Below are 23,961 nucleotides of genomic sequence, written 5' to 3' on the forward strand. Positions count from 1 at the left end.
GTCGGCACGCAGCAGCGCCCCTGCCGCTGCCACGCGCACACACACACACACACACACACACACACACGTAGTTGGAGGTTTCTCCGGTCCTGCCTGGCCCTGGTACAAATCTCCCCCTCCTGGGTCCTGCGGCTGCTCGATTCCAAGTAAACACACAGAGGCTTATATTACTTGTAAACTATATGGCCTATGGGTCAGGCTTCTTGCTAGATAGCTCTTATATTTTAAATTAACCCATTTCTATTAATCTGTGTTTTGCCATGTATTCTGTGGCTTTACCGGTCTGTGGGCATCTTGCTTCTCCTTTGGCAGAGGCTGGCATCTGTCCTGCCTCTGCCTTTCTTCTTCCTGTCTCTCTCCTTAGATTTGTTACCTGCCTCTAAGCTGCCTTCCCATAGGCCAAAGCAGCTTTATTTATCAACCAATCAGAGCAACACATATTAACAGCATACTGAAAGACATCCCACAGCACACAAATAGAGTGTAATTAATTTTATTTAAAAGAAAAGTTGGGCCAGTCCAATGGCTCCGTGGGTAGAGGAGCTTGTACAAGGCTGACAGCCTGAGTTCAATGCCCAGAGCCCATGTGAAGGTGGAAGGAGAGAATCAGTCCCACAAGCTGCTCTCTGACCTCCACACGTGCTACAGTACCCTACCATCACCACCAACAAAGTCTTTTTGGTTTTGTGGAGAAAGGTTTATGGCCTTAAGTACTTTAGAAAACGTAAGAGGCTACAGCAAACAAACTAAGCTTTCGACATCTCAGGCTGGAAACAGGAACAAACTCCAAGGTCAGATAACGGGGGAGGGCTAGAGAGCTTGCTCAGTGGCTAAAAGCACACATTGCTCCTAATGGCTCGTCTTGGTTGTCGCCCTGACTACAGCTAGAACCAACTAAAACCCAGGCAGGGCCCACCTGTGAGGATTTTCTTGTTTGGATCATTTGAAGTAGGTTGATCCACTCTAAATCTGGGCCACACCTGCTGGTGGCAGCCTACATCTAAGGACAGAGAAGAAGGAAGCTTTTGCTTTTTGCCTGCTTGCCTTCAGTCTCACTAGCAAGTTCATCTACCCTGGTGCTTAGGCATTCCTCCGCTGGCATCAGAATCTTTGGGATTCCAAAGTAAGCTGAAGACAGAAACTCCACAGAATCCTCTGGGACTCCAACACCAGACTGGGACTGCTAAGACATCCAGTTCATGAACTGAACAGCTATATCCTTGGCCTTTCCACTGGGAGACAGTCATTATTGGACTACCTAGACCACAGCCTGTAAGCCAGTCTAATGAATTCATACATATATGAATATATTAGAGAACACTGATTAATACACTGCTTTTGCATGGTTCCCAGCACCTATATCAAGCAGCTCAGAACAGCCTATAACTCCAGGTCCAGGGCATCTGGCATCCTCTTGTGACCTCCGTAGAGACAGCACTCAAGTGCACAAATACACACACACACACACACACTTTAAAAAGAAAATCTTAAAAATGACATTTTTAAATTAATGAGAAATATGTATTTTGCCATCTAAAAATTAGTCCTAACAAATGACGTATGATTTATAGAAGAAAATAACTGAAGGGAGAAACCTAATAGAAACTACTCTGAACACCAAGTGATTCTAGACTCGAAGTTCTGAGAACACACTACCATTTCTGTGGGATTTCTTTCAAAATATATAACAAGAATTAATCTAATCTAATCTGCAAAACCCAAGTAGAAGACTACTCTGAAGAAGAAAAACCTGGCCTTTACCTTTAAAATATCTAGATCAAGGAACAAACACAGTATGCATACACAAGCACATTCGAGCACACACACACACACACACACACACACACACACACACACACACTCTGGCCAATTTGTTTCAAGGTTAATTTCTATTACAGTGACAACTACTGGATATACGAGACCTGATGAAATTTACAGATTGAGGCAGAAAAATGTATTTTTGTCACAGTTAAACTTTCTGATTTTTATAACTGTATTGTGGTCAGAATATACTATCTTAAATGATTAGAAGTGACTAGACAAAATGCCTCTAATTTATACTTACACAGCCCTAAAAATAATATGCACAAGTAGAAAATTTCAGAGTGGAAAAGTAAAAATAGCAAAAAGTAAACACTTGGTAAATATTAAGTAAGTACTATGTAGGAGGTCCTTAACCAATTATTCTGGAATTTGATTTATAAATCTAAAATTATCAAAAAGAAAAATGAACTAAAACATAAAAATAGTCCAAACCAGAAAAACAGAAGCAATTTCGAGAAGTACAAAGTGACTACATGAACAACAAAATTATAGCATGGAACCTTTTGTGAAGGAATACTAAATACTGTGTATGTTGTTAAGATATATAAATAGAGTACACAGAAACCAGTGTGCACTAACAAACGATTAATTGTTAGTATGAGAATCCTGGCCTTTATGGAAGATGATCAAGAAAATTTGAGGTTTTAGTTTTTACTTATGTATTTATTAAGACAGTCTCATACATTCCACACTGGCTTCAAACTCATTATCGAGATGAGGATGACTCCTCACACACAGGTATACCCTGGTTAGCACTAGGGGTGAGTTCTCCAAATGGAAACTCTATCTGAATGAGATTCAAAGTGTGACACCTTGCCATCACTATGAAGATAGTCCTCAAGTAACTGATTATTTCTGCTACATTCACATTTAGAGACACTGGCTCAGTGTTATTCTAACAAATGATTAACCTTTACCCTATACTGAGAATTCACTGGCTAATAAGCGGACCTATATACATCCAGACTTCCCTTTACCCATCAAAACAATACAAATCAAATATATCAAATGCTTATTCGTTTCTGATTATGCCTAACAAATACCATTTCCCACAACTTCAATTTACTCATTGCACTTAAGACATTCCCATATTCTTGAACTTGTGCACAAATTATAGCTGCATTTTAAGATTTAATCTTTGAGATTTTAAAAGAGACCTCAGTAAGGAATGGGCACTCTAAAAATGTTCATATGACAGAAAAACATATGTGAAATATTTCAAACCATTTAAGCATTACAATTATGCTACTGTGAGTTTCCCTGGCCTAGCATTGTCACAATTTAAACAAGGAGTTAGGAGTACCAGTAGCTCTCTAACTTCTGGACAGGGCCTCAATCTCGTTTGCATTAAATTTCATCATTCATAATATGAAAATATTATATACTCTATAAGGATTTAAAATAAGACAACATACTTTTATGCTGAGTACATGGTAGACACTGCTGGCTGATTTACTTGCTGAGTGGATCAATCTGGGAGCAGAGATAAACAGGCTAAAGGAAAGCCTGGGGCTGCTGCTCATTCAATTCTCTATGCCAAAAATGTCATTCCTTTGTTTCTTACTGAAAGGCTGGGGTGGGAATGATGTGCCATGCCAGCGAAAGCAAATCAACAGTCCTTAAATAATGAACTAGGGTGTATTAGACAGAAAAGATTCAGGAAGAGAACAGCTCAGGAGAGGGGAGTACCTCCCTCAGATTGGTCCTTTTTGACCCCATTTTCAAAATGATGTCAGCAAGAAAACCTTCTCTAGTTCAGACTGCAGAGCCATAGATGTATGTGTGGTATGTGTGTGTATATGCATATGTGTGGAAACACAGGTGTGTGTGTGTGTGTGTGTGTGTGTGTGAGTGTGAGAGAGAGAGAGAGAGAGAGAAGAGAGAGAGAGACAGAGAACAGAGACACACAGAGACAGGAGGATCATGAGAGCAGAGAAGAAGCTAGAAAAGTAAAATATGGAGTGTCTCTGGACAGGCCTTGATAACATGGGGTTGACCATTTATCCATTTAGGAGATTATCTGAACCAGGCTGCATCTTCACTTTTAAGCAGCGTTCTCTCTGAACCCATGGACTACTGATTCCAGTTAGTCTTTGCTAGTCAGGTGCCCTGGGATTCCGCTGACTTGCCATGTGCTGGACTTACAGGTGGCCACCACCATCTGGCTTTACATGGTCCTGGAATCAAATCCTTTCTTTTTTTTTTTTTTTTTTTGGTTTTTCGAGACAGGGTTTCTCTGTGTAGCTTTGCGCTTCCTGGAACTCGCTTTGGAGACCAGGCTGGCTCGACTCACTGAGATCCGCCTGCCTCTGCTCCGAGTGCTGGATTAAAGGCATGTGCCACCACCGCCCGGCCCAAATCTTTTCTTTATGCTTTATGTATAGCAAGTGCGCTATGCACTGAGCTATCTCCCTAGCTCCAAATTTCTTGATTTCTAGTATACATTTAGGAGAGAGAGAGAAAATTCTCTATCCTACCTTAAGATATTTTAAATATGCTACCAACAGAATTATTTTCCAAAAAATTCTTTGCAAAAGCAGTCACACTGCAGACTAAACTGAGTTTCAAGTTCAAGATGGCTGAAGTACAAATAATCTCATAGGAACTTTAGTATCAGATACCTCAAGTGAGCTGTGATGGACAGCTGGAGGAAGACGGACAGGCAAATGGTGCAACAGCTGAATGAGGCCTGCTACCTGCACAGCCTCCTGGGACTGGAAAGGCACAAGGAAGTGGCTGTGCTGGAAAGAGCAGTGGTCAGCGACATGATGAGTAGTCCCAGTTATATGTCCTGTGGCTACAATAAGCCCTCTGTGGATCACAGGAAAGCTTGCATTCTCACTCTAACCAACAAAACCAAGAACTGCCAAACTTTATATTGATTAGATGTAAGTATTTTAGACACCATGGGGCTATACAGTGTCTGTTCAATCATCCAACTCCAATTTGGCAAAAAGTAGTCATAGGGGATGTGTAATTGAGTGAATATGCTACATTCCAATGAGACTTACTTTTACTAAGAATGAAAGTTAAACATAAAACCCTAATCACAGCAATGTGGTGGCACATGCTTTAAAGCCAGACAGACGATCTCGTGAGTTCGAGGCCAGCCTGGGCTACAGAGTGCGATCCAGGACAGGCACTAAAACTACACAGAGAAACCTTGTCTTGAAAAACCAACCAAACAAACAACAACAAAAAATCATAATTCACTTCCATAAACTCACTTCAAATCACACCTACAAAATCCCAAATGAATCTTTAGACCCGCCTAAAATGGATTTGCTGACTTGGTCATCACAAAGCCTGAACAGACTCTTCAGTGTAGGTGAACGTGACCTTTCTATCTTTTTTTTTTAAGTTGCCAGTTATATATTTATAGAAAGATAATCCCCAGCTTTAAATAGATATGTACATACAAATATGAACAAACTTAAAAAAATACAAACCCTTGGCTCACAAGGGGGCCTCTGGGAACCCCTCTGTACTTCCCCCTCACCCAAGGGCACAGGGCATAAGTCTGCTTTTAAAAATTAATTAATTTTGACCATCCTTGCAACAACAAGCCTGAAGTTAGGTGGTTTCCCATAAAGTGAAAAGTCAGAGGAAAAATTCAGTTTCCACTCTGAATTCTGTATCTCCAAAATTAGGGCTACATGCTTATTCTTTCAGCTAGTACATCGGGGTAAAGGGGGTTAAAAAATAAGATACACTCATTTAAATGGGGTGTGTTTCACTTGCTCTGAGAGCAAATGATAAGACAAAGGCATACAGACCCCAGAGAAATCCCCAGTTCCCACACCTTAGGAACAGACTGACTAGACTGGGTCCAGACCCTAAGCTCTTTGCTCTAGCCACCTCCTATTTCTTTGGTATTGTCAGAAGACAAGATTCAGTTCCTAGGTGTTGGGGAAGGGGGGATAGGTCATGGACTTCCTCTAAGTACTGAGTGAACAATTTAAATTTTTCCCTTTTTAAAGTATTTAAAAATAAACAAATCAAATTCCATCCTGTGCTGTACACAGCCCTTTTGACTCCCTGACATTGATTTGAGAAAGGAAGAGAAGGATGACAGCATTGGAAGGGCCGCCTCACTTTCTTCCGCCGTTTAGGTGTGGCTTCTCCTTGGGTACTGTACTGCTGGGCTTGGAGGTCGGAGTGGCCCCAGGGCCAGGGTGAGGCGTTGCAAAGAAGTTCCCATTGGACATCTGCCCTGGGGTGCTTGAAAGATCCGGCTCAAGAAATCCTGCAGGTGAGCAGGAGGGGCCTCTGGAGTGGCCCTCTGCCGACCACTGGTGCCAGGAACCCGAGAACCAAATGAGATGTGGTAAGGAACTCTGTGGGTATCTGGAGAGATTCCCACACGCTGGCATCCAGCCCGCTCTGTGATGTCATAGACCTTTCCATCCATCAGTGCAAAGTAGGTGATCTTGAGACCTAACATGCTCGACTCTGCCCAAAAGTCTCCCTCCTCAGCAGGATGCAGCCTGTTACACTCAGCACAGTATCTGGCACTCTTAGGTTCCCGGTCCATTTCAAACCTCCTATGCTTTCCTTGGCATCGGCTACACATCATGGTATTCATTGCCTCCTTGAGGTCATCTTGTAGCTTCGACAGAAACTCATTCACTGACCAGCTCAGCTCATTCTCTGCCATTCGTTTCATCTCATACTCCTTCCGCCTCTCTGAGTTGCTGACAATGTCCCAAGCTGCCCACAAAACTTTGAAGGCCTCCTCAGCCCTGGGATGATGATTTTTATCAGGATGAACCATCACCGTTAGCTGCCTATAGGCCTTCTTCAGTTCAATATCTGATGCTGTAGCTTCAACCCCCAGCACATGAAAAGGGTTGAGTTCATCCTCAGGAACCCCAGCCATGGTCAAAAGGCGGGCGGGCCACTTCCTCTTCTGGCTGGCAGTAGCGCCCACTAGCTGCAGTTGCATTACCTTGCTTATTAGTCCTCTGCTTGACCCAAGGCAACTCCAGCCAGTTCCAATGAACTAATCTTACTAGCTGCTGCCATGCCCTGCTATCTAGAAACAGAGTCAAGCCACGATGCAAGGCTGGAGAATCCAGCCAAGAGAACATCCAAGTGGTCTTATCCCTCCAGCCTAAACGGTCACCCAGGCCCACCAAAACCCTCCAGCCCAACTGTAGACAACCCAAAAAGAGGGCAAGAGCCAGAAGTAGGAAAGCACCCACTAGCCTAAGAAAACAGATGAATAGCCCTGCTGCACAGTAAAAGCTCTGGCTTAGAAACTGGGCCATCACCTGGGCCCAGCCCCCCAATCTCCCTGCCCAGACTCCCACCCAAACTCGAAAAAGGTCCAGATCACTGCCTTCCAGCTGCCTGCATGCATAAATGAGATGGCCACAAGTTTCTACATACTCTCCCACCAATACCAGAAGTTCAATCAGCCACCAGAAGCTTTCCTGTCCAAGCTGACATAGTTCCTCTACTCCCCACAGTCCCAGGCCTCTGCACTTATCCGCCTGATTTCGTTTTCGGCCCAGCCGATGACGACCAGGGGACCTGGTATCTCTGCGTCCACTATCCCGAGTAACCTCCTTGGTCAAAAAACGGTGTCTCTGCCTCCGGGATGGGGGTTTCTTCCCACTGGACACACGTGAGAAATCACTGGGAAACTTAAGAGGTTCCTCATCATCATATTCTTCTTCTAATTCTTCATCTTCCCCCAAGGCTGGAGAGGTGCAATGGTGGCAGAAGTTGCTAGAAGGGCCATCTCCTTCCTCACAGTGAGCCCCTTCAGGGACTCCAGGGCTTCCCTGGCAGTTACAAGCAGATGGAATGGAAAGAAAAGAAGGGCTCCCATCCTCCTGGTACCCAGTCTCATTATCTCTTGAGAGCTCCTGGTCCACTCCGGACTCTTCCGAAGACGCGTCACTCTCGTCAGGGTCACCTCCTTCCCTAGGTGGTCCCGGTCCCCTTGGAGGACCATGGCTTGGATCCGACCAGTGGGCTGGGTTTGGGGGCTGTGTGTACTTAGGACCAGAGTGCTCGGTGGGGCAGCGCGTACCATTAGGAGCCGTCTCCGATGAGTCCGAGTTCTGAGAATGAAAGTTTTTCAGGGTCCACAGAGGGTCCTGAGGTCCTGAGGGAGGCACCACAGCTGTGATGGGCTCCACACAACCCTCCTTCTCCGGGGTGCTTCTGGGCCATGACCCCGGGCTTCCTGAGGACTTTAGGTCACAGCCATCATGGTAAGTTCTCCTGCGGAACAGCGGCGGTAACTCCTCCCCCTCGAGCTGAGGCCAGGGGGAGCTACGGGAGCGGCTGCCCCCACATTTCTATCTTGTACTCAATCTAAACTTAGGTCAGTAGTACGTACCTATTTTTAAGAACCACTGCACTGTAGTTTTCTTTTGTATTTTTAATTTTTTCCAGCAAGTATATATTGTATATTGAGCATATTTCCCTCCATTTTCTTCCTCTCCTCCTCCTGGTAGAACCACTGCACTGTTGATATTTTCACAACAGTTAACATCCAGCTGGCAGGTGGTTGCTATGACACCCAGGAAGGAGCATGGGAATGACCGGCTTTCTTAAAGCTTCCACTTGAGGTGTTAATGAATACTAACATGTTTTTTTGTTTTTGTTTTTTTTTTTTTTTTTTTTTTTTTTGGTCTTTCCCCTACAGTTCCCCTTTTTTAAAATAAGGTGTTGGGGAGATAGCTCAGTCAGCATAGTGCTTGCTATGCAAGGATGAGGACCTGAGTTTGATCCCCAGAATTCACTTAAAATAAAAAAGAAAAAAAAAAAAAAAAAAAAGCACTGGGTAATAGTGACCTGTGTTGCAGACAGGCAGATCCTGGCCAGTCAGTCTTTCAGATCAGTGAGTTCCTAAGCAAAACTGAGACTGTCTCAAAAAAGAGGAAACATCTTGAGAAACCACACCTGATGCTTACCACTGGCTTATACACACACACACACACACACACACACACACACACACACACAGGGCTGGGGCATGAAAAAAAAAGGAAGCTAGAGGAAATGGCTTAGTTTTCAAATACCTGCCTTGCAAGTATCAGCAGCTGAGTTTGATCCCTAGAGAACCATGATAAAAGATAAAATAAAATAGAAATAAAAAAGCCAAGGGTAGTGGTATATAATCCCATCACTGGTGAGATGAAGACAGGTAGATCCATGGGACTCAATGGCTGGACAGCCTACCACACTTGGTGAGTTCCAGGTCACTGCGAGGCTCAGTCTCAAAAAAACGGGGTGGGTGGAATGGATGGAAGGTGTTCATAAAGAACAAACAGCCAAGGTCATCCCGTGGCCTCCACATGCACAAACACGTGCACAACACTGTGGTGGTCTGAACGAGAAGTCCCAAACACCTGATTCTCAGTTGGTGACACTGTGGAAAGGCTGCTGTAGGAAGTACATCACTGAGGCAGACTGGTTTTAAGGCCTCATCCATCCATCCATCCATCCATCCATCCATCCCTCGCTCGCTCGCTCCCTCCCTCCCCCCTCCCTCTCTCTCCTGCTTCTTTTGTGTGGATAAAATGTGACCAGACAGCTTCCTGCCCCTGTCGTCATAGCTTCCCACCATGACTCTCCTCTCTCTTGCTTTTGTCAGGGTAACAGGAGAGTAACTGACGGGGACACACACACACACACACACACACACACACACACACACACATAAATCTCGTGTGCCTCATGCAGTGCCGTGAACGGGAATCTCCCCCACAGCTTCTAGTGTTGGAATAGTTCCTCACCAGTTGTGGGGCTGTTGGGAGGCTGCAGGGGTGGCCTTGATGGAGGGAGGATGGCAGCAGAAGCAGGCTTTGAGAGCTCAACTCCTGCCACTTCTAGGTCCCTCGCTCTGTTCTGTGCTTGTATTTGAGGATAGGAGCTCCTAGCTTCCTGCTCCTGCCACCACGTCGGCCAGGTGCTGCCATACTGCGATGGCCAGTATGGACTCTGGAACTGAAGCCACAATAAATGCCTTCTTCTGTAAGTTACCTTAGTCATGATGTTTTATCACAGCAACAGAGAATAAGTAATACGAGTCACATATGATTTGTCATCAAAATTATTTTTTTAATTTATCAACGTAAGCAACTAAAGCTCACTGAATTTGTGTCTGACACAATTCAAGGAGTTTTCAATCAATTTTTAATTACAGTAGGAAAAGTAGACACACAGAACCACTATGTGGTTATTTTCCCAGTTCCTTAATGTGTAACTACAATAAACATACTTGGCAACCGGCACAATCCCCATATTGATCCATAAATCATTATGGCAGGAAGGATCAAGAACTCATAGAGATTCCTCTCCTCACCAGTGCAGTAGTGTCTATCTACACACACACACACACACACACACACACACACACACACACACACCAAAAATAAATAAATAAAATAAAATAAAAATTGGTACCATCTTGAAAAACAAAAAGATGGTAACCACATGGCTTGATTGTTTATAGTCTTTTTATAAAACAGATGGCTCTTGGTGAAGAGATATGAGTTATCAGAATCTAGAGAGGTAGTAGCTCTAACAGCAGCTATCACCTATGATGCAGTATTTACTGCATCAAAGTAATGCAACTTGCAATCTAGAAGCCAAATGCCTTTTTCCTCTATACTAACTTGGCAGAAGCAGTTTCACTTAGTTAAACTACCCCAGTCTTCAGGTCTATGGTAACTTTCCTACATTTCAATATGTTCCACAGAGACAATATCATACTAGGCATCCACACAACATCACACCAGCTTCCTCTACAGATATTATACTGACTGGATCTGATGATTAAGAAATAGCAGTATATGTCTTAACAAGATACATGTAAGGCATGGGTGGTGATGCAAACCTTTTATCCCAGTTTGTGGAATATTAATTGAAGATATGTTACATTTGTTGATGCTATGGAACATTTGTTTAATAATACAAAGATGTGTTGCATTCTTTTATGTTGCATTTGTTTAACTCTGTGAAGCTGTGTTACTTCATCTATCTAAAACACCTGATTGGTATAATAAAGAGCTGAACAGTTAATAGCTAGGCGGGAAAGGGATAGGCAGGATTGCCAGGCAAAGAGAATAAATAGAAGGAGAAAAAAAGATCAGAGGAGCAAGAAAAGAAGGTGCCAGCCACAGGGTGAGACACAATAGAAGAAGGAAAGAAAAGATATACAGAAATAGAGAAAGGTAAAAGCCCAGAGGCAAAAGGTAGGTGGGGTAATTTAAGAGAAACTGGATAGAAACAAGCCAAGCTAAGGCCAGGCATTCATAAGAAAGAATAAGCCTCCATATGATTATTGGGGAGCTGGGTGGCAGGTCTACCAAAGAGTAAAAGAGAAAGAAAGAAAGAGAGGGAGAGGAAGAAAGAAAGGAAGGAGGGAGAGAGAGAAAGAAAAGAAAAGAAAAACAAAACCTACATCTCAGCACTGAAGAGAAAGAGGACAGCCTGGTGTACATAGGAAGTTCCAGGACAATCAGGGTTACATAAAGACAGCTGTTTTCATTTTTTTCTTTCTTTTCTTTTCTTTTTTTTTTTCTTTTTCTTTTTTTTTTTTTTTTTTTTTTGGTTTTTTGAGACAGGGTTTCTCTGTGTAGTTTTGGTGCCTGTCCTGGAGCTCACTCTGTAGACCAGGCTAGCTTTGAAATCACAGAGATCCACCTGGCTCTGCCTCCAGAGTGCTGGGATTAAAGGCGTGCGCCATCACCACCACCACCACCTGGCTGTTTTCATTTTTGAAAAAAAAAAAATGCTATGGGCACAGCAGAAATATGAAGTAGGAATTCAGCTGATTATGACAATGCTAATACCTGGAAGAATCAAGGAACTCTTCCAGAGGACTGAGCCAAATCTCAGGGAATATTTGGTGTTATTCAGCTTTTAATATACCAGCTGTTTCCTGCTATGAACTTCTTGTGCACTCATAACTTCCCAAGAACTTATAATGGTATGGATGGATCATTTCTTGGGACATTAGATATCTGAATAAATCCACATAGACAAGGTTTACTGCCTTCAGGACCTCAGCTCCTTCCTTAACACTTGAATTGGATGTCTGCCTTCTGCAACTCTCCCTTAGCAAGCATCCATGGACAAGCAAAAATAGCTGGCCAGACCACCCGGGAGGTGCCTGAGGCCCCTGAACTAAGGTAAACACCCTTATGGAGACACCGCCTGGCCCAAGGGGAAGTTAGGCGCATAGCTTTGCTTCTTGTGCAAATCAAGCTCAGATCTCCCCTCCTCACACAGCCCTAGAGCAATTTACTTAGAAAAAGGGTTTTCTGGATACCAGGTGGAATGACATTTCTGGATACCAGGTGGATTAGGCAGGTTTCTTTGCTCCAAGCAGAGTTTTTACAGATTGTAGGTGGATTGCGTTGGGTCAGGAGACTGGGAAAGGAAGGGATGGGGCATGGACGGAGGAGCAGAGAGTGAAGATGAGGTTGAGAGCTGAGTTAGGACTAGGACAATGAGAGGGCAGGAAGAGAAGGAACAGAGTGGAGTTGAGTGTGAGAACAGAACTGAAGCTGTATAGATAGAATTTTGTCTTAGAGGAATAAAGTAGACAGACAAAGAAGCATGGTGTACGTAGATTCATTTCATATGTCTAAGATTAGATTATCAGCTGGTTGTAGATTCTTCCACAGACCTTGGTAGAGGGCTATCAAGGGGCTGGACCCCAATAGTTCCCATTAAAAAACCAACAGACAAACACTGCTAGGTGTAGTGAAGCATGCCTTCAATCCCAGCACTTGGGAGGCAGAGGCAGGTGGATCTCTGAGTTCGAGATCAGCCTGAGCTACATAGTGAGTTCCAGGACAGCAGGCTACACAGAGAAACCCTGACTTGGAAAAAAAAGAAAAATAAACCGCCCCCCCCCAAAAAAAAAAAAACAACACAAGACACTTACAAACCAGAATGTAAAGTTAAACTCTACCTCTGGGTTCTTTTATCAGTTAAGCCTCTTGTCAGATGACTGAAAACAAAGTTACTTTAACAGACAGAATTTAATATAAAGAACTAAATTCATATAGAAGTTCAACTAAACAGTTGAAAAGCGAAAGTAAATACAATATAACAGAGGTATGAGCTTCAGAAAGCAGTTACTATTCTGGGGGAACAAAGGATAAGCTGAAATTATGAAAACCTAGAAGCATAGAGAAAAGCTCCATAGAGCCCAAACTAGGACCCCTGAGGAGAAGCCACTCTAGCTGGTGTTCAGTCCAGCCCTCTCATTATACAAACAGAATGCTGAGTTTAAAGTTCTCACCCCATGCTACCCAACCCATTATTGGTAGAGTTCAGACACTGCTCTACTGTCTTTAGGAGCATGCGCTCTACCATATCACTAACTGGTATCTTATGCCTGGTCAAAGATTCTTCCTGTTCATCTAAATAAATAAATATAAAAATAAAAAAGAAGAAGGATAGAAGAGGAGGAGAAGAAAATATATTCAAGCAATAACTATAACTCTCTAAACTCAGGAGTAAATTAGAGGGGTGTGTGTGTGTGTGTGTGTGTGTGTGTGTGTGTGTGTGTGTGTGTGTATCAATATATAGCTATATAGATGTATGCACATGTGGAGGCAGAGGTAGAAGCTGGGAATCCCCCTCAAGCTTACTTTTTGAGACAGGTCTCTTACTGAACCTAAAACTTACCAATTCAGCTAGACTGGCTAGCCAGAAATCCCACCACTGGGATTACCCGTGAGTGCCACAGCACAGAGCTTCTGACCACAGCTTACGAGGGGTGGAACGCAGATCCTCACGCCTGTGTGGCACAAGCACATTCCAGACTGAGGCCAGCCCCAGCCCGTGAACTGTCCTTTCTAACACATCCTTCCTTACTCCACACTAGACAGAGCCTGTTCTAGCTTTTAAAATCATACAGCAAAAGGTGCTTCTGAAAATCATGGATGCCGTCTTCTTAGCTTACATGGAGAGATACATTTTGAACATTCACAGGCTGTATATTTATGACTGTTGTCCCTCTTGCATGAATATATAGGCATCCACAAAAACTGCAAGATATGCTGCTGTCACTCCACCTGTTTATAACACCAAGATTAACAAGTTCTTAATATATTAACCCTTTCATCTCCCACAAACTAGAGGCAGAAACAATGGCAACCTTTATTTCTGTATTTAATTATAAAAACAATGAAGAAATTGCTTTGTGGTGTGGAAATGACAAAAATCGTGGAGGAGAAAAAAATATAACAAATAACAACGTATTGAGACTTATAAATATTGAGAAACCAAGAACATTAAATACGGCTGCAAAGCGAAAGTGAACAGTGAACAGTAAGAAACTGGAACTAGCAAGATCTGGAGTCAAGAACAAGCTCTATAATTTACTACCCGTGTGCCTTAGGAAGGATGCGACTCGCCCCAACTCCACATCCAAATGAGTGCACTACTACAGGAGTGCGGAGGGATTATAATTATCCAGCTGAAATAGTCTTCATGGAGCTGAACTGAGTAACTATTATTACTGTGTGAGAAGGATGGTGCTGCCTTAGGAGACACTACTGAAAAAGAAAAGAGCTGAGCTTATGTAGGGCTGTAACAGTATCTTTTTTGGGGATCCTCAGTATCTAATATAGTGCCTGAACGAGCACGCTGTTCAGTAACAATTTGGTTTAATGAACAACACATGATTGGAAAGCTAGCAAAAGTGTTGTAGACTTGAGACTGAAATAACAGATGTCATGGATAGAAGAAATAATTGCAGATTAAATTTCCAGAAGGCGGGGGATGTAGCTCAGTTGGTGAAGCGCTTGCTTAGCATGCAGCAGGCCAAACAATTGAGCAGGGCGATGCATGCCTGTGACACCCGGCTCAATTCCAAGGCTATCTTCTAGTTCAAAGCTAGCCTAGGCTACATGAAACCTTGGGCGGGGGCTCTTGGAGAAAAGAACCTGGATGTGAACATAGACTTAAATTAATATGTTCAAGGTGGGTTTTTTGTTTGTTTTTGTTTTTGTTTTGTTTTTGTTTTTGTTTTTTGGGTGGGGGCTGCTGATCGGTTATTTTTTTGTTTTTTGAGAGAGGGTCTCATTATGCAGCCTAGGTTGGCCTGGAACTCATGAACATCCCTTGTCAACCTCCTGAGTACTAGGACTTCAAACTTTCACCATAGCTCGTGCCACCACAGCCAAATTATTTTAATTTAATTAATTTATTAAGATTTAGGGAAAAAACTAGTGGCACACACCCTAATCCCAGCACTCAGGGGAAGCCCTAAGGCGGTGGTTCTCGGCCTTCCTAATGCTGCGACCCTTTAATACAGTTCCTCATGTTGTGGTGACGCCACCATAGAATTGTTTCATTGCTACTTCATAACTGTAATTTTGCTGTTATGAATTGTAATGTAAAGATTTATGGAGACAGAGGTTTGCCTAAGGTGTCGTGGCCCACAAGTTGAAAATCCCAACTGTAAGATGAGTTCAAAGCTACCCTGAGTCACATAAATCTCTTTCTCGAAACAAAACAAAAACTTAAAAACAGAAACAAAAAAGGGTCTAGAGGAGACAAGATTTTAAGTATAAAATAAGAAAATAAGATTAAAATTGATGATATAGCCAAAAATGGTGGCACATGCCTTTAATCCCAGCACTCAGGAGGCAAGAGGTAGGCGGATCTCTGAGTTCTAGACCAGCCTGGTTTACAAAATGAGTTCCAGGACAGCCAGGGCTACACAGAGAAACCCTATCTAGAAAAAAAAATTGTACACTACTAACCCAAGTCAAAAACTACAGAAATTAGATGCCAAGACTTAGGAGGAACTAGATCTATTTATGAGACAAATGGAAGTAATTGGGAAAAGATCCAGTTCACATAAATAGGCTGATGCTTTTGTGTCTTTGGTTATAAAGCAAAAGTAATCTAGAAAGAGAAGGATGCTACTCTCCTTCCTTGGGTTTAAATAACTACAAGTAAGGAGCTGAAGAGATGGCTCAGTGGTTAAGAACACAGTGTTCTTGCAGAGGACCCAAGTTCAATTCCCAGCACCCATGCTGAGTGTCTCACAGTCCAGTTCTAGGGAATCTAGAGTGCCCCCTCAGACCTCTGGCTTCCCATGGAACCTGCACCCATGCACACATACCCCTACAGACAGACACTCATACACATAATTTAAAACATGGTAAAAATGTATCTAAAGAAAAAAAAACTACAACCCCAGACAGACAAATATGAGAGGTAGTTCTCCAACTGTTAGAGAAGAATATTCTTATTGCCACACAAAGAAACAATACAAAATAACCCAGCAAGGCAATTTCTTTTTAGGAGGCAAGAGAGCACACCAAGCAGGAAAACTGAAACGTTTTTATCCTCACCCTGGAGTGTAAGACCTCTCCACACTGGCGGGCTGCATCCTCAGTCTTTTCCAGTTGGCTGGCTGGAAAACAACTTATGCCAAGGTAAGAGAGGGATCTGCCAGCCCGGGCCATCATATTCTGGGAGCACACAGGCCTCCCTTAACGAAAGTTTTATCAGGTGAGAGAGATTACAGGTTTGCATAGACGTTTTTACAATGTAGGGCCAGTAAAAGATTCAGATTCCTTAACAGAAAGTTTAACAAGCTGGGGAAGGTGTAAGTGCTGTTGACAGAAAAGCAGTTTCTCACAAAACCTTTTATTCTCCAACCTACACTGGCATTTCATAAAACCTACCCAGAGGTTTCACAAATGATAGGATACAAATTCCGAGCAGTGATGTGTTGGCAGAGATGAAAAATAAAACCAGGCTCTTAAGGAAATACAGGTTTGAAAGGGGAGGAAAGAAGAACCTGCTAGGGACAGATCTCAGCTGGTGGAGCGTTTGTTCAGCATGCATCGTGAATCCCTGGATTTGATAAATAAAACTAGGTGTGCCGACACAAACCTGTAATTCCAGCACTCACTCAGGAGGTGGAGGCAGGAGAACTAGAAATTTAAGGTCATCCTCAGCTCCATAGCAAGTTCAAAGCTAGCCTGGAGTACACGAGACACCGTGTCAAGAGAAGTGAGCTGGGGGATGGAGCAAAGACGTCTCACTGTGTCTTCTCTGTGAGCAACCCTGGGTCCTACAGGAACCCACACTGGCCAGATCCTACAGGAATCCATGCTGGCCAGATCCTACAGGAACCCACACTGGCCAGATCCTACAGGAACCCACACTGGCCAGATCCTACAGGAACCCACACTGGCCAGATCCTACAGGAACCCACACTGGCCAGATCCTACAGGAACCCACACTGGCCAGATCCTACAGGAATCCACGCTGGCCAGATCCTACAGGAATCCACGCTGGCCAGATTCAGCATACCTTCAGCCTTGAGGGAGTCTGTTGGCTGGTCAGCTTTTGCTTGTTTTTCTCTACTGGCAGCTGAACCCAAGCAGTAGTGAATGCTAGCTAAGAACTCCACTACCAAGCCACATCCTCAGTCCCAGGTTTGTTATTTTAATCACCAGCTAGAAAATCTCCCTATTAGTGTCTTTGGCTCCAGAAACTCTTCTATATTATCCCGAACCAATGGTCTTTTAGTACCTGCTATAATTTAGTAGGCTGATTGTTGTTATTAAAATATGAGCCTAAACTCTGCCTCCCTTAACATCACACTTACTGTTGACACGAGGAGCATGAAGCCTTCTTTGCTTCTCTCCTGGAAATCTTTCCTCATCACCAACTCCCAAACCCCTCTGTTCACAGACATATCTAATGGCTGCCCCAGAGCCATCTCTGAGCAGGCTGGAGGTCTGCCTGCGGTGTGGGCTGCACACAGCCGTCGCGGTGAGTGTGAAACGGAACTTAACATCTGCCAGCCACACACCTGTCACATCCTCCTCTGCTGGGAGATGGCCAAGCTGGAAAGATCTATGGTAACAGAATTAAAACCAGCCACGCTCCCTGCATCACAAAGTCCGTGGTGTGTTTTCCTGCATTTGCTGCCAATGTCCAGATGCAGAGCTCGTTTTTTATAGCACACTGTTAAGGTGGATTTTGTGTGTGTGTGTGTGTGTGTGTGTGTGTGTGTGTGTGCGCGCGCGCGCGCGCGTGCACTCGCTCTACTAAATGTATTCTAATCATGGTAAGTGTCATTTAAAAATTGCCTGAATTATTTTAATAGCTGGAGAAAAAATTACATTGAATAGAAAGTCAATGACTACCCAATAATCTGGTAATGTTACACTGATAAGCTGTTTCAGAGTTTGGAGGTGGGGGATGAGACAGGACCTCTTGTTGCCCAGGCTGGCTTTGAACTCATTGTATAGTTCCGGCTAGCCTTAAATTCTTAGGGCCCTGTTGTGGATAGGGGAAGAACTCTGTGCTATCTGCACATACATGAATTATAGGCTTTACTGTACTATGGGTTCTAGAGCTCTGGAGAACTGTTCATTGAGGGCTTGAAAGTGTTATATAGAGTTTGAAACCACCCAGAAAAGACAACCAGATTCAATTCAGATTATAATTGGCCAAATTTATTGAAACTGCTAGCAAGGCCGCAGACTCTAACCCAAATCAGAGATGCACCACCCAGAAGCAGGTGAAGGAAGGGCTTCTAAAGGTGAAAACCACAGCACTTCCCTCCTGTGGAATTCACAGCTGCGTGAGGAACTGCCTTACTCCCCTTGCACACAGTAGTAAGTGACGTTACAGAAGTCAGAGCAAGCAGCTAATCACTTCACAACAGTTACACAATTCTAGGGAGGGCTGCTGGGAACTTATCCTTCAGGAATTTAGGTCAGAGACAAGTGGCTAGTAACATGGGTGCCTAGCACAAAATGGAGTTTTCTGCAGCCATCACAACAGCACCGTCAACTCGTAAAGCATGAATCTACTAAGTGATAATGGAGTTGAACTTCGGATGAGACGCGCACACATCAGGGCTTCAGTTCTAGATTAAGACAAAGAAATGCTGATCATACAGGCAGAGTACACAAGCTAATCCCCGTATCTACAGACAAAAGTCTGGACAAATGTATTTTAACAAAATGAAAAGAGAAAAGATACATGAGAACCTATAAAAGTATCATAAGGCATAAGATCCACAAAATTCAAAGAAACGCTTCAGAGTAAACTACAGGGTGGAGTGGGGAGATGGTGCCATTGGTAAAGTGCTTGCCACGTAAGCATGAGGACCTGAGTTCAGATTCTCTAATGCCCACATAAAGCTGGGGACAGCAATGCACACATCCATAACCTAGCACTTGGTGAGCAGAGAAAGCTCTGCATTCCAGACAACCAGTGAGCTCAAGGTTCAGTGAGAAAAGCTGTCTCTACTAGCATGAACAGGGGAGATACCCATCATCAACTTTCGCCTGCTCATGCATTGGCACCTATATGCATGAATACATACATACTTCATACACACCCCAAAAATAAAGGCTAAACTAGTAAAGGATCTAGAGACATACAGATCTACTCTGAGAGACTTAAAAACCTAAAGGAGACAGGTGACTCCTGAGAAAAATGTAAATTACCAAGCAACTTACTTAAAAAGTCATCTTGATCTAAACCTATTTTTAAAAACAGCAGAACCTTGGGGTAGTGGTGGGGCACGCCTTTGATCCCAGCACTCTGGAGGCAGAAGCATGCAGATCTCTGTAAGTTCAAGGCCAGCCCAGTTTACAGAGCTAGTTCCAGGACAGCCAGGGCTACAGAAAAAACCTTGTCTCAAAAAAAAATTGAATATGCAAACACCCATAATAAACATGAATGTAAAAGTTTAGATCACATATTAACAATTCAACTCCAAAATACACTAAAATAATACACAAAGCAAGTAAAGTTTATTCCAAGAATATAATGATTCATAATTTTTCAAATTACATTCATGTGCAGCCTGGTGGCGGTGGTAGCGCACACCTATAATCCCAGCACTTGGGAGGCAGAGGCAGGTGGATTTCTGTGAGTTCGAGGCCAGCCTGGACTACAGAGTGAGTTCCAGGAAAGGCTCAAAGTTATACAGAGAAACCCTGTCTCGAAAAAAAAAAAAAAAAAAAAAAAATACATTCATGTAATCGATATTACATTTCCATGTGAAAAACAATATATATAATTATTTACCTCAATAGATTTCTTTCGGGTGTTTTATTTTGTTTTGTTTTGAGACAAGGTCTTGCTATGTAGCCCAAGCTCACCTTCAGTCCAGTCCTCCTGTATGTACCTCCCAAGTACTAGGATTACAGACATTTACCAATCCTGAATCGATTGATTTTTAATTAAAAAAAAAAAGATAAAATTTGTCACCTTCTCTGTTTGGGTGGCAAAGAGGAGCAACCTAGAGACTTAACAAATACAATAAAACTGTCTTACAAGATGCCTCCCAAAAGCCCACGGAAAACATCACATTTCATTAAACATTAGGATCATCCTCACTAAAAGCAGGAGGAAGGTGGGAACTACAATCAGCATTACTGCTGGTAACTCTGTACCAGGACTGATGTTTCTCATAAGGAGGCTAGAAAAAGAAATGTGGGTTCTTGGCTACAAGCAATATGGCAAACTTAAGCTAAAGAGAATTTACTGAAAGAATTTCAGTAACTGCCAAAAGAAATGCAAGGCTGAAGAAAGCAAGTAAATACTAGGGACCTGCAAAGGGCCATGCAGAATGGTCTCTGTAAGAGGGCAAGCCCTTCAGTTAGTCACTCTGCCGCCATCACTGAGTTCCAAGGGCCCTTTGCAATAATTCATCACTGCGATTCAAAGACTTGTGAAGAAATACCATCTACCACCAAATGGTTGCAGAGCGATTAAGGTGTGTGGGGGTGGGGGGGAGGGTGCAGTGGAGCGTAGTGTTCATGGAAAGCAGAGGACATCATCAGTGTCCTACTCTATCACTTTCCACCTTACTCCTTCCCGACATGGCCTCTCTCTGTACCCGAAGCTAAGCTCCAACAATCCTCCTGCCTCTCCCAACCCCCACAGAGCCGAGTTTACAAGCACATGTAGCTATGCACAACTTTTCACATAGGGACTAGGGATTCGATCTCAAGTCCTCAGGCCTGAGCAGCAAGCTTTCTTACCCGCTAAGCCATCTCTCCAGCCCCAAATGCTCCCTTTGTAACTAAAAACCTTAATAAGGGGCTGGAAATGTGGTTCAATGGTTAGGAACACTTACTACTCTCACAGAGGACCTGATTCAGTTTCTAGCACCCTCAATGGATGGCTCAGAAATAGCTGTAAAGCTAGCATAACTCCAGCTCCAGGGAACTCTGACCCAGTGGCCTCTGCGGGCACCTGTACTCATGTGCACATACACACACACAATTAAAAATAAAAATAAATATATTTTTAAGAGAGCATAAATCAGCACTTCTATAATCCTCAGCAGAGACCAACCTTCCTGAAACAATATATAAAGCCTAAAAGTCATAAAGGAGATCTGTCTATAAAAGTATGTCTGTCTATTAAAAAAAAGAAACCAGATTTAACCATGAAATTTTTAAAACTTCTGCACTAAAAGCTAAAATTTAACGAGGGAAAAAAATAAAACAAAAAGCTTTAGCACTTCCAATAGAATGTCCATGATGCATGAAGAAAATCAACAAAGTAAAACAACAAGCTACATCTCAACAGAACAGGCAAAAGATATTAGACATGTACAGGAATTAAACACAAATGACCAATAAACCAAGGGAGCACACACATTAATAATCGGGAAAAATGCAAATGAAAACTATTTTCTGACTATGAAAATAACAAGAGGTTGAGGACTGACAGTAAGGACTACTGTTAACATTAAAGGGCACTGCTTACGTAGGCGTTCTCCTGTGAACGCAGTCATTTACTAGTATTAGGAGAAAAGCATGTTTCCCTCCATGTCTATTGGCATTCAATTATCCAAGTGATTCTCAAAATCTGGAGTCTCAAATTTTGGATTTCTATACACCCTGAAATTTAGAGAAGGCATGCATGGGGTGCCACAGTTTGGAGGAAGGGACTACCAAGGGGAAAAGGGGATTTGGAGAAGGTGAGAAAAATACATTATATTTTAATCATGACCATGGTTAATCATGTAACTTTATGATTAAAAAAATAGTGAATATACTTATGTAAATAATATCCTTTAAAAAATGACATTAGAAATGGCTCGGCCTGGGGCTACACTGAGTGGGAGGGCATTTCCCTAACATCACCTCCAGTAACAACAACAAAAGGCCTAGAGTGTTAGTTTACATTTAGCACTTAAAAATGTCAACAGTTTTTAAAGTTTTTACATACTAATTTTAAAATAACGCATTAAATGTTAAAATAATGTGTTCTTTACTAAAATAAGTGTATTTCCCAAAGCCAAAACTATTTCGTGAGAAAAGGCACACTGTTGTGTATTTGGGCAATCTCCTGAGTGTCCAGCTTCAAACAGGCACAGCTGGCTGACCCCATCATGTTTCCATCTTTTACGACACTATAAGCCACAGAGCTGCTGGGAAACTTCACTGTACAGTCCTAAAGGCAATGAAGACGTGAAGAACTTCTGACTATCATGAAAATAATGAATTTTTACACCGTGTGACAGGAAAGCACGTGAAAAAAGTGAACCACACTTCGAGAACATCTGATTTAGTCAATACAAGATACTATCAGATTTCGGATGTGTGGAAGTAGTATAAAAAAAAAAAAAAAGTAGTTCTTTTTTAATCGGAGAAGCATTAGCCCTTGCAGATGCTCTGTTCTTCAAACAATGAGTGGGACTTAGAAACTCTCGAAAAACGTAAAGGAGTCAAGGACTTAGGAAGTCAGTAGTCCATAAGAGGTAAGACAGTCATCCTCAAGCCTTCACACTTCACCTGCTGCACAAGGCAAGGCAGCAGGTAGCAGGAAGGCGGTGAAATGCCTGACCCGCAAAGACAGAAACTCAGAAAAATAATAGAAACGTGGGGTAACTTTAAAAATAAAGCCAGTGAGAGACAGGAAATCAAACATTGCCCTCTGGTCACATGGTTCGTGAAACTCAAGGTTGTGAAAACCCCATCACATCCACACACGGTTCACAGAGATGCTGAACTACGTATGCCAAGAGACTGTTAACCTGTACCACGTCTCTAGTGACTGAGAAAACGCAAAGCCACCCACTCGTGTGGTTTAACACGCTAGCACGGTGCTGGGTGCTCCCTGAGGCGTTCTGTTCAGGGGTCTGCATCATTTCCCTAAGACGAGGTCAGAGTCGGGTGGTCCGGACCGGGAGGTGGGCCGCCCGGGGTTCAGGAGTCCCAGTCCTGGCCACCCCGGCACTGACTGCGCGGAACCGGAGCGCGTCGGGCCCCTTCAACTCACCTGGCCGCTGCCTCAGCGCCATCACCGACACCAGGTAGTGGGCGACGTCAAAAAAGGGGAACATGGACGTGCGGGAGAAGGCCAGGGTCAGATCATCCCACGGGTATTCCATGACGACGACCGACCCTGTCGGCCCCAGCAGCCACGGCTGCCGGTTCCCCTCCCGCGGCAGGTTGGGGGAGGGGACGGCGCGCCAGCTCCAGCCCTGCGCGTTGCGCTCTGGCGCCCAGGGGAGGCCGAGGGTGGGCCTGTACGGGGGCGTGGCCGGAGCCGGAAACGAGAGGCGGGGCCAGCGAATTTCGGGCCTTGGCTGGGGGCTTGGCCCTGGTTCTCCTAATAAAGATTTGGCATCTTCTCTGTGTGAGTCGGAGCCACTGACCCAAGGGGCCACTCTCAGAGTCAAATTTCTTTACATAAACGGATTGCCATTCGCCTTTCATTAAACAACTACAATGTAATCACTTTGTTGCCTCCTGAAGATATGAAAAAGAAAACAATAAAGTTTTATCCATAGTCTCATGAAACTTGCACTTTCCCAAGGGGGCCTTTTTCTTTTTTCTTTCTTTTTTTTTTTTTTTTTTTTTTTTTTTTGAGGATGCACAAAATTTCACAAATCGTAAAAAGTATGGATGCCATGCCAAGCAGTTGGTTAGGGAAGCCATTGCAGGGAGATGGTCTGCAAATACTAGAGGTATTTTGGCTAGACTACAAACTGAGAATGAAGTTAGAAAAGAAGTTAAAAAAGAAAAGAAGTAAAAGCCTCTCACAATAAAGCCAAGGTGTTTTAAAGTCTTGATCAATCGCTACATTGTATTCAATCTTGCTTACCAAAATCCATACCATTGTGCTAAATTGGGTCATTCTGGTGAA

The 23,961-nt window shown here is 43.3% G+C and overlaps 2 protein-coding genes across 2 annotated transcripts in view; both read right to left on the reverse strand.

Moving 5' to 3' along the window:
* Tmem38b (transmembrane protein 38B) overlaps positions 1-23,258 on the reverse strand; it is a 48,226-nt gene extending 24,968 nt beyond the window's left edge. Inside the window, exon 1 of the mRNA XM_028873120.2 lies at positions 23,092-23,258. Within this exon, the coding sequence (XP_028728953.1) occupies positions 23,092-23,203 (112 nt within the window). The 5' untranslated portion in view covers positions 23,204-23,258. The remainder of the gene's footprint in view (positions 1-23,091) is intronic.
* Positions 5,933-6,838, reverse strand: LOC114695692 (dnaJ homolog subfamily C member 14-like). Its single transcript, XM_037202641.1, has one exon. It carries the CDS (start codon positions 6,767-6,769, stop codon positions 5,933-5,935), a length of 837 nt encoding a protein of 278 aa, XP_037058536.1. The 5' UTR covers positions 6,770-6,838.
* Positions 23,259-23,961: the final 703 nt, after the last annotated feature.

Source organism: Peromyscus leucopus, chromosome 2 (assembly GCF_004664715.2).
Source record: "Peromyscus leucopus breed LL Stock chromosome 2, UCI_PerLeu_2.1, whole genome shotgun sequence".
Classification (NCBI taxonomy): Eukaryota; Metazoa; Chordata; class Mammalia; order Rodentia; family Cricetidae; genus Peromyscus; species Peromyscus leucopus.